Genomic DNA, 11,533 nt, shown 5'->3' with positions numbered 1-11,533 from the left:
TTAAAAACAAGATACATCTTCAAAAAGTCAGCGCTCAAAAGAATTTCAAGAAAAACATAACCAGATCTTTACACATTTGGAAAGTTAGCTCTAACAAAAACACCCACCTGAGATTATGGAGTCACACTGAACTCAGCACATGGCAGGTAGCCCCTGCCTCGTGGGCTTTCCCGCAACTGCTCAAGTTTGCACCCGAAGAGACGTTGGTTACAAAGCTCATTGTCATTTCATTTCCTAAAATGGTGACAGTATATATTATATGATTACCCAGTTCTAGCCAGTCAAGGGTAGAGGGAGAAAACCTTGCATTACCTTGTATTGTACGAAACTATTATGTCAAAATTAAAGCACTATATTTTCATTTTCCCCCACTCCAAAGCACTCTATTTTTTTTTTAAAGTTTAAGTCAATAATGATCTACATCAGAAACACTGTATCCTACCAACAGGGTATCAGAGGTCTAATAGTCATACAATTCATCATTTTGTCAATGTGTAAATTATTCAAGCCCTATAGTTACTACTTCTTAATTGGAACATGCTGTTTCCTAGAAATAAGGCCCAAATGGTAAAAAGCTAGCCTTCCATTAAATAATGGTCTAGGGATGAAGGTGGGTGACAGAGCTCATGGTTCATCAGTTAACTGTGGTTCAGCGCACTGAGACCCATGACACACATGAAGTATGGGCCTACTGTGTCAACGTATGCTTTCTGTTCATTAACAAAAATATTTTTTAAGTCAAAAATATCTTTTTATTTATTCTTAAGTGTATGGGTGTTTTGTCTGCATGTATGCCTGTGTCCCTCACAAGGAGGTCAGAAGATGGTACGGGGTGTTCTGGAACTGGAGTTATGGATGGTTGTGAGCTGCCACATGGGTTCTGGGAATCAAACTCTGGTCCTTCAGAAAAATCAGCTAGCTCCCTTAACTGCTGGGCCATCTCTCCAGCCCTTAAGTCAAAAATCTTCACATACATTTAAGTTTCTTGATAACATGTGGCTGCTATCATGGGTCTCCTTCCCTTCAAGCTTCCTGTAGTAATTATCCTCTTTAAGAGCAGCAGAGTGTTCAGGGCTTTTACATTTTGATCCCTTTGATTATTATGTTTTAAGATGTTTTTATTTTATGTGTATCTGTGCATGCACAAACATATGTATGTGCACTTTGTGTGTGCAGTGCCTATAAAGGCCAGAAGAGGGCATCAGATTCCCTGGAACTGGAGATACAGGAGGCTGTAAGTTGACCACTGTGGCTTCAGGGAACTGAATCCAGGTCCTCTGCAGGAGCAGCAGGGGCTCTGGCATACAGTGCCAGACTACTATCCCCACATTCAGAACTTTTTATGGTCACACCGATAATGAATGTCAAAGCATTATTAGGGATGGTCATCAATACCCCACCGTTGTCTAAATTGCTACCTACTGTCATATACACCACTTGTTTATTAAAGTCACAGGTTATGAGCCTCTCCTAAAATATCTGTGTGTCATTTTGGAGGATCTTAGAGCATCCCTCCGGAGGTAAGGTCCTCTCAGGTGCCTTCTCACACCGTCCCCAGTTACACCAGAAACCTCTAAGCCTAAAGCAAAGGAAGCTTTGGCCTTGGGTCTTCACCGGCCTTTACTTGAAGTGGATTTGAACTTCTCCGAGGTTCATCTTACAGACTCAGATCTCCAGAACATTCCTCCAGCTACCAGTGCTTAGTTCTCAGAGATGCAGAGCCCTGTGAGACCACACCATTTCTCTCCCTCTCCTTGTAGACTGTCCCAGTTTAGAAGCATGTGGAAGAAAGTGTTCACAATTCTGAAGACACTGCATTATTATGTGGAGAACATTAACAGTAACAAGAATAATGTAAAAATTGAGAACATAATGCCAGCATAATTCTAAATGACACATGTGGAAACGTGTTGTGCCAACTTTACTAAAATCAGCGAGCCAATATTAGCAATTTCATTTGGCACAACCCACCAGTTAATTAGCAACTGCTGCTTGGAATAGACTATATGCTATGACCAGTGTCTGTCTTGTACCTACACAGATATCCTGGAAAGACTGATTTAACACAATGAAATTCACATATTTCAAAGACCATAGCAGAGGAAGAATCAGGTGTCAAATTCTAACAATAAAGTAAAATAAAAAAAACCACCCAAAAATCATTTAAAATCTATTAAAGATACATATCCCCCTATGTTATCCCCACACAGATTGTATTCAGAGAACATGTTAAATTGGTCTACTCTTGAACCAAATATGTATGTTTACACGGTCAAAGTTTAGCGCTGAATTATACATTTTTCAATGACTCTAACTTTTAAAAGTTACAACCTACCTATTTTTGTCATATATTATTTTGAAGCTTCAAGAGGCTTTTATGTTTATGATAAATAACAATGAACATTTATTTATAAGTGTCTCTACAGCAACCCCCCACATTAATCTCATTTTAAGACAACAAACAAAAACAATAAAATGAAGCATTGTTAGTAAGAACTAAAATGTAATATTTTTGTGTGTGTCTTTAAAAAAATAATGTCAAACATTAAAATCCTATGTCACCAATCTCTGTTCTACACGGAACAATGAACCCACGTTAGCCGACAGCCATACTTAGGCATCGCCGCCCACGGCAGGTGGACCAAAGGCCTCTCTAGTGCGCATGAGCTGGACATCCTTGTCAGCCATGCACGTGTCACAGCCCCACACTGCGGATGCTTCCGCTGTCAGGAGCCCGTAGGCTGTTTCGGTCATTCCAGTGCAGATGCGATGAAACCACTTCTGACAAGAGGCTTCACACAGAATGGCGTCCTGATCGTCATTCACTTCGTTTGTACAAATCCCGCACGGGTACACTGGGTCAGAGGAGGAATGGCCATGCCGGCTGGGGAGCAGGGAGAACTTGCGGCTTTTGTCGGTGGTGCACAGGTCAGCCGCGCCCCTGGGCTGCCGAGGCTTGTTCTGGGTTCCATTCGCATGGTTGTTGGTGGCCTCTGCGCTGCCCGAACGGCTGTTCTCTTGGACAACGTTGTTTCTGTTGACATTTTTTAACTCTACGTTACTCTGATTGACTGGATCCTCCATATTTAGGTGAGGTGGGTGAGTGGACGAATTCTGAGTCGCGGTTTTGGTTGCCCCTTGAGTGAAGTCTTGTTTGGGAAGTGGAGCTTTTGCTTGACCAAACGCGTTTGGGGGTGGAATAAATGAATGATTCGATTCTATCGGAGAGGTAAAATTTGAATTATTCCCAGGGGCAAAATTAGATGCCAGGTCAGGGTTAGATACTTGGCCAACATTCTGCGGGGGAATCTGACTGAAGTTTTCAGCAGAGCCTTGTCTAAAATGCTGACCAGGCATGTTAATGTCCTGAGTCAGTACGTTATTATAAGGTGGGTTTCCAAAATTCGAATTATCATGTGGCCCAAAGTTAAAAGTATGAGGCCGGTTAAAGCCCATGCCCAAAGGATTCTGAGGAAATGGGTGTGGCTGATTCCTGAGTGAGTAAGGGCCACAGTAGGGAGAAGACATTCTTGGAGGGACGTGGGGTGGCATTCTGAACGTGCTGTAGCCTCCAAAGCCAGGATACCCAGGGCCAAGATATGGATTAGATGAAGGCAGTGGTTTATAGGAAATGGTGTTGTAGCTGTCATCGAACGGATTGGCAGCCACTAGATGGTCGGCATTTGGATTCGGTGGTGGTGCATACTCTGACAACGGAGGAAAGGAAGGTCCCTGAAAGAATAGAAAGGGAAAACAAACAGTCCTGATGCAAGTTTAGTTTCTTCAATTGCCCTTCCTGATGTTTATATTTAACTATATTTGATAAAAACATATGGAGCTGCAGAGATGGCTCAGTGGTTCAAGAGCACGCCCTGCTCCCCAGATAACCCAATTTTGGTGCCCAGCACATGGACCCTAAACACCTATAAGTTCCACTCCAGGGGCTCTGACACCTTCCTTCCTCAGGCCTCCCCCAGTCTGACACTCAGGTGCACACACCTGCAGTATAAAACACGGTTTTCTCACTTAGGAATGGAGATGACCCACTCTTCTCTAGCTCAAACTCGTCGCTCTTTCAAACTTCACTTAGCTCTCTCAAGAAGCCCGTCACTGGGCAGGAGAGATGTTCAGCATTGGAGAGCACTGGCTGCTCCTCAGGACCTGGGTTCCAGTCCCTGCCCCTGTGTAGTGGCTCACAACTGTCTGTAGGTCCAGATCCTGGAGATCTGATGCTTTCTTTTGCTCTCCATGGGTACCAGGCATGCATGCAGTATACAGAAATGTATGTGGACCATCACTCAAACACACATAAAATAAAAACAAATCAATCATTTCAGAGGCCTGCCGCAGCTTTCACATATGTGCTTGCCTGCAGCTCCATCCTCTCTCTTAAAACACTGACATGCTCCATATAGTCATAAAGCTACATAGTGAGAAACAAATTCCAAGTTGTTTTTTTTAATGTCAAGAGAGCCATAATTAAAGCATTCTCAAAGCCCTAATCTCTACACATCTAATGGTTATACTTCAGATTTAACAGACAGTGGCCAACATGGAAACCAAATATAATTTAGATTCCTATCAAAGTAACTCATATTCATTATCAGCAGAAGAGTGCTTCAGTTTATAGCAAATAAAACCATAAAGCAGACTGGAGAGATGATCCGAGGAAACGCTGCTCTGCCAGAGGCTGGGGTTTAGTTTCCCACACCCACAGGAGCTCATAACCAGGTCTGGGTGATTCCACACCCTCTTCTGGCCTACAAGGGCACTGCATGCACATGATATACAGCCGTACAGGCAGGCGCTCACACACATATAAACGAACACATGAATAAACAAATAAAAAAACATAAAAGACTGCGTGTATATTTATTATAATCACAAGTTACAACAAAAACTTCCGCTATAATTACTTCATGATAGCCACACAATACTGATTGCCATAATAGCAGAACAATTACTTCAAGTTAAAATTATTTAAAAATCTTTCAATAGAATGACACGTTAGACTAGCAAACGGCACACTGAGTGCAGAACCATCTGTTAGGCTCTGAAGCCAACAGGAAGCAAACTACATGGCCAAATGGAAGCATTTGTGTATCCTCTTGGTCACCCCAAGTGAAACTGTTACTAAGGAAACCATCAGGTCTCCAGAGGCTGCTCAGTGGTTAAGAGCACTTAGCTCTTCCAGAGGACCTGAGTTCAGTTCCCAGCACACATCTCAGGTGGCCTCCTGGAGTACCTGCACACACATGCACATAAGCACTTGCTTTAAAACAAACAAAAACAACAAAACACCAGATCTTAAAAATAACAATATCTTTTTTAAAATGTCAACTTACCTGTGTGTTGGCCTTGCGTTTTTTCTTATCTGGGCTTCCTAGTTGTATATTGGGTCCTCCTAACCCATCCAGTCCACTGTCACCACCTACAAAAAAAGTAAAGTAAATCCCATAATATTCCCACTTGGAAGTGAAACTGCTTCACAGATCTCATTGTGATACGATTAAGACAGGAGGATATAAGGACAGGGACAATTACAGGGACAGGAAGCTGGGAGGGGCCCCTCCCCTAGGAATCTAGCATAGCAGTTGCTGAAGGCCTGCAACTCTTGGGGACTCAACCCCTCATCAGAGTACAATTTCACCCAGGGCATCTCTGGGGCATCCTAGAACTTCACTTAACACAAGACGAAGACAAAGGGATGAACAAAAAAGGGTTTTAGTCAGACTTTTGAGACATAACTTGAGAGCCACCAAAATGGTCTACTTAACTAAAGCAGAAGTAATGAATACACTCTTTCTTGAGCCACACCTACCCTTGGATGTGTCATCAGTTTTTTTCTGAGCGCCTCGTTTTCCCTAACTTTGACAATTCAAGTCTACATTGAGGCATCTTTAATAGGGGCTGGAGAGACGGCTCAGAGATTAAGGGTAGTGACTGTGCTGCCAAAGAGCCTGAGCTCAAATCCCAGCAACCACATGGTGGCTCACAACTATATAATGAGATCAGGCATACACACAGGCAGAACACTGTATACAAAATAAACAAATCTAAAAACTATATCTTTAGTAAAGTCTCCAACTCTACTTCATGCTGACTAATCCTGAAATTCGTTTTCAGCATGGAAGCCACCAATCCCAGTTTAGCCTAAGTCAGGATCCCTAAAAGATTAAAGGAATGGTCACTGAGGCCACTAAAAAGATCTACTTTCTTTATCATTTTTGTTTATCCTTATGACTATTTTAAGTGTATATAAGATATATTGTGTGTGTGTGTGTGTGTGTGTGTGTGTGTGTGTGTGTGTGTGTGGCGGGGGCATGAAGGTCAAATGACAACCTGAGAGAACTGGTTTTCTCTTCCCACTGAGGAATCAGGGGACCAAACTCAGGTTGGTAGGTTTCAGCAAGCGCCTTCCCCCACTGAGCCATTTCACCAACAACCAGTCTCTATTATATTTAACCTGTTGTATCACTTTCTTGCTGTGAGTATAAAGTGCTGGCTATGACTTGAGAGAAGTGAGGCTGAGTGTTCAGCTCGGTTTCAAAGCTTCACTCACAGCTGCTTGGTCCAAACACTGGATCACCAAGGCGAGGGTGGAGGAAATGTTACACCTCACAGAAAACAAGATGCAGACAGCAATCTTGGAAAGAAAGAAAGAAAGAAAGAAAGAAAGAAAGAAAGAAAGAAAGAAAGAAAGAAAGAAAGAAAGAAAGAACCAGATAGATACAGCTCTCAAAGGCACAGCCCCTTAGGCCGGATCTCCTAAAACAGCACTCCCAGATAGGGACCATGTGTTCAGCACAGGAGCCCAGCCATACAGCATCTAAATCTCGGAGTCTCTGAGGGCTGAGCTCTACAGGGCCAACCCTCCAGGTTCCCGGGACCCCAACCTCCTGTTAGTTTGTTCACTAAATCCAGAATGTGGAAGTGGTTTCCTGTGGTTATGTTTCCATCATCCCCTGCTTTGCTTTTATTGGTTAGCTCCTTCCTTCCTTCCTCCCTCCCTCCCTCTCTCCCTCCCTCCCTTCCTGTCTGTCTTTGTTTTTTCTTTTTTTGGTTTTTTCGAGACAGGGTTTTTTTCTCTGTGTAGCCTTGGCTGTCCTAGAACTCACTCTGTAGACCAGGCTGGCCTCAAACTCAGAAATCCGCCTGCCTCTGCCTCCCGAGTGCTGGGATTAAAGGTGTGCGCCACCACGCCCGGCTCTGTCTTTGTTTTTGATTTTTATTTTTAGATAGTATCTCAGGCTGTCCTTAAACTTAAAGTCCTGAAACTTCTAGCCAGGTGGTGGTAAAACCTTTAACCCCAGCACTCAGGAGTGAGGCAGAGGCAGACAGATCTCTGAGTTCAATAGCCTGGTCTACAGAGTGAGGTCCAAGACAGCCAGGGCTACACAGAGAAACTCTGTCTTAAAAAACAAACAAAAATAGATAGACAGACAGACACCATTCAATGCAATGCTATCAACTGAAGTCAGTATTACACCAGAAGACCACATCATGATACAGCAGGATTTCTACCAGAAATATAAGCTTGACTCAACAGATGAAAATCAAGCAACATAATCAACTATTTAGTATAAAGGGGGAAAACCCCCACGTGATCAGGTCAACAGATGCAGATAAACATTTAACAAACCTAGAATCGTCATGATTAAAAAAAAAAAAAAAATGCTTCCAGGACAGCCAGGACTACACAGAGAAACCCTGTCTCAAAAAAAGTGATAAATAAATAAATAAATAAATAGCAGCCAGGACATCCCCGTAATCCCAGAATTTGAAGTCTGAGGCAGGTTTCAACCCAGCCTGGACTACAGAGTGAGACCCTGACTCAAACGAAACCAAACAACAAGGTAGAACTTTCTCTTTGTTTGTATGTTTATTTTGTTTGGTTTTTCCAAAGAGGGTTTCTCTGTGTAGCCCTGGCTGTCCTAGAACTCACTCTGTAGACCAGACTGGCCTTGAACTCAGAGTTTGTTTTTGACCCTTCCTCTCTCCCTCCACAGACACAGATCTTATTAAAGCCTCACTCTATTACTATAAACAGCATGGACTCATGACAGTTCAGTGGCCAAAACTGGCATGCTCAATTTTCAATGGCAGCAACTCTGCCACTCAAGAAGTTTCCCCACTTCGTTCTAAAACAAATTTTTTTATATCAAAACTTGTTCTCTCCTCTTATTTCTTCCCATCTATACCTGTCCAACATAGCTCTTACATATGGGTGTTTAATGTCCAGGGGACCCCTATTGGTAACCAACAGCCCATCTTAATAGGGTCAGGAACTTTCTCTGTATTCAGCTGTCAAAAGCTAATCTACTTCCCCATACCTCCCTTATCCATTTCTCCTTCCCTAGAGGTTAACCCCCGCCCCCCCCATGCCTGTTTTCTCTATAACCAAAAGGAAAATTACTGTAAGAAGTGGCCAAAAACTTAACAAGGTTACTCATAATGGTCTTGCACATACCATGGAACAAATGTGGGCCATCCTAATTGCAGATCAGCTACTGAATAATACTGCCTGGCCGCTTTGGAAAGTGCTGGATGCATGTACCTCCTCAGTCAAACTCACAACCACCATCACCCACCGGACTATCATACTCACTACCATACCTTAGCGCTCAGTAATGGCTCTCAGCCAAACCCCCACTCGTTATTTCTCTGGGGTATCGCAGACTGATTCAACCCCTCAGAGACACACACTTTATGGGCACCCTGCATTCCTCAGACTGTGATAATACCTTGACCCTGCACACTACCACCCAGCCCGCATGTTGAAACATTCACAACCCCTCAGTCCTCTGCGGCACTCACGTTTTCTGCTGCCTATCCACTTTGTGGTCTGGGATTTGTGTCCTGGTGTTCCTTTTCCCAAAATTGGGGGTGGAACCTGGAGAAAAGCCCTTGCCCAATCCTATCACAGAGTTTAAACTGGCATGACATGGATGACAGATGAATGGTTCAGATCTTACCCTTCTTAACTACATCCCTAACTGCCTATCAGCTTTTCTCTCAGTCCATCCAGGATCTCCAACAGGTAGCTCAGACGATCCTCACCCTCCAGGGTCAAACAGGCTCACTGGCTGCTGTAGGGCTACAAATTGGCCAGGATTAGATTTACTAACAGTGGAGAAGTGTGGTCTTTGCCTCTTCCTCAGGGAAGAATGTTGATTTTTATGTCAATCAGTCGGGTATAGGAAAAAATAAGATCTGACAACTCCAGACAGATCTCCCAAAAACATAAGGAATGGCTCAATGCGTCTGGACAGTGCATCACTAACAATCCAATATGGAATTGGACACTGCCTTTTCCTTCTTTTCCTAACTCTATTAATTGTACCCTGTCTCATAATCTGCTTGTCTAGATTTCTTCACCAACAGATCTGAAAGATTTCTAACCAGATTTTTAACCATTTGCTATTACAGGATTATCAGCCCCTAAATATAGGACCAGAGGCCTATGACCTCAGATAACACCTTGACACTGAAGGTCAAGTTTGCCCCAAGGACCTAGGTGCCCCCAGTCAGCGTGACATAGTGTAACAATAACATGACCCCCTTTCCTGAGCCCTGATTTTTGGGTTTGGTCTATTGCTGTATATTATAGCGCTAAATTCTAGACCCAAAGGTCTAGGCCTATGAGTGAATTCTCATGCTTACAAGCTTTTGTTGTGTAAATCTTGTTCCTTGATTTAAAACTATTGGTTAAGTAAAATTGGCTACTTTACTGGAGGGATTAGAGGTAGGTGGGTTAGAGTGACCTGGTTGGAGGAGGAGGAGAGAAGGAGGGAGAACCAGGAAGAAAGAAGCAATGGCATGAGGGGAGAGGAACCACAAGCACTTGGCTAGAAGAAACAGCAAGTATCTGGGGTACACTGCTGGGAAGGTAGCCAGGTCATCAGCTAGAAAAGTAGATTAGGGGTGACCCCTAAGTAATTGTCAAAGCCAAGTGAAATAACCAGAGTCTGAGTCTCACTTATTTGTAACCTAGTTGCAGATAAGCTTAAATTGGTTATACATTTTGGTGCCCAGCGTGGGGCAGGAACCTGTGACCCTGAGATTAACAGTCACATGCTCTACCGATTAAGCTAGCTGGGGTGGGGTTAACACAGCACAAGACACAAACTAAAAAGTCCCAAGAATCTCACTGATAAGGTATTGAGTTTAAAGAACAATAAAAGAGAAGGGAAGCTAAATATAAAAAAAATAAAAATAAAAATAAAGAGAAAATTTTAATTTAAATGTAAGAAATAAAGTCTTTAGGGAGAAGTTTTGAAATTATAAAAGAAAAATGCGTTCTATATTTGAGATGGAGGCAAACACAATAATACAATGCTTCCGGGTTCAATATGATCTTGTTTTGCTCATCAGCATACAAATGGCTATGTTTTTTCAATGATTACAGTTTTGTATATCATCTTTGGGAGAAATCAGAACAAGACAGACTTGGGGAAAGAAGAGACTGAGAAATTAGATACTAAATTATAGACCATAAAACAGAGGTTAAAGGAATATTTAAATCAAAATCTTTAAATCTCAAAAGAATTCAATCTGGAACTTACAATAACATCAAAAAAGCATAGTTCCAGACAGAAAGGTTCCACAGGGGCTTAAGAAATTAGAATGGCAGCCCACAGAAATGTAATATATTGTGAATTAAGAATACAGATTCTGCTAATGTAGAACTTAAAGAAATGCCAAACAACGGATTGAGTGTTTCATTTTATAGTTTGGAGTACTGAGATACGTACACATGTTGATATGTCATACAGTTGATATATGTTTGGAGTTCCAATGGACTTCTGCCTGGAGTCCTGAGGGGGATGATTCTGAGATTGCACATTTATTAGAAATGATGGCTATCTTGGAGATGACTTTCCAGATTAAAACTGATGATGCTCACACATACATGTCCATTAAAATACAACAATCTTATGGACATCATGGCATGAAGCCGATTCCAGTTATAGCTCACAGTCCTATAGGTCAAGCCATTATAAGAAGACATAACAGGACTTTGAAGGACATGCTCATTGAACAGAAGAAGGATATAGTATCTCCAAAAGATGGTTTAAAACGTGCTTTGTTGACTTTAGGCTTTTTAAAAGTCAATGAGATAAATTGCACAACTGCTAAGATACACTGGATTTCAGACAGAACTGCTGAATTGGATCAGCCTATACAAGTCCTGATTCCAAAGTGAGAGAAAGGAAATATCTATGTTGGGGATGAGATTTTACACTTGTTCTGACAGGAAAAGAGAAGCTGTATCGTTCATCCAAATTACTGAAAATAAGACTTGCCTGGAGAAGACACATTGATGATCTTGGCAACAAACAAATAGAGGGAGACTGGTGAGATCAACAAGACTGGCAATGCATGTATTGATCCTGCTATGTGAGAACAGCTCTGAAACTGCTTGAGACATTTAAAAAAAAAAAAGTCTTTGCATAGCCAATAGACCTTATTGACTACAAAATCCTCAGTACTTTTCTTTTCTTTCTTTCTTTTCTTTTCTTTTCTTTTTTTT

The 11,533-nt window shown here is 42.1% G+C and overlaps 1 protein-coding gene across 1 annotated transcript in view; it reads right to left on the bottom strand.

Annotated features, from left to right (window-relative positions):
• Window positions 1–1,153: 1,153 nt before the first annotated feature.
• Window positions 1,154–11,533, bottom strand: part of Pygo1 (pygopus family PHD finger 1) — a 21,000-nt gene continuing 10,620 nt past the window's right edge. The window contains exons 2-3 of the mRNA XM_021207105.2: window positions 5,346–5,431; window positions 1,154–3,732 (exon numbers count right to left, since the gene is read on the bottom strand). Of these exons, the coding sequence (XP_021062764.1) occupies window positions 2,614–3,732; window positions 5,346–5,431 (1,205 nt within the window). The 3' untranslated portion in view covers window positions 1,154–2,613. The remainder of the gene's footprint in view (window positions 3,733–5,345; window positions 5,432–11,533) is intronic.

The sequence above is a fragment of the Mus pahari genome, chromosome 10 (assembly GCF_900095145.1).
Source record: "Mus pahari chromosome 10, PAHARI_EIJ_v1.1, whole genome shotgun sequence".
Classification (NCBI taxonomy): Eukaryota; Metazoa; Chordata; class Mammalia; order Rodentia; family Muridae; genus Mus; species Mus pahari.
Note: the sequence above shows the minus strand (reverse complement) of the source record. Positions and strands in the feature narration are given on the sequence as shown.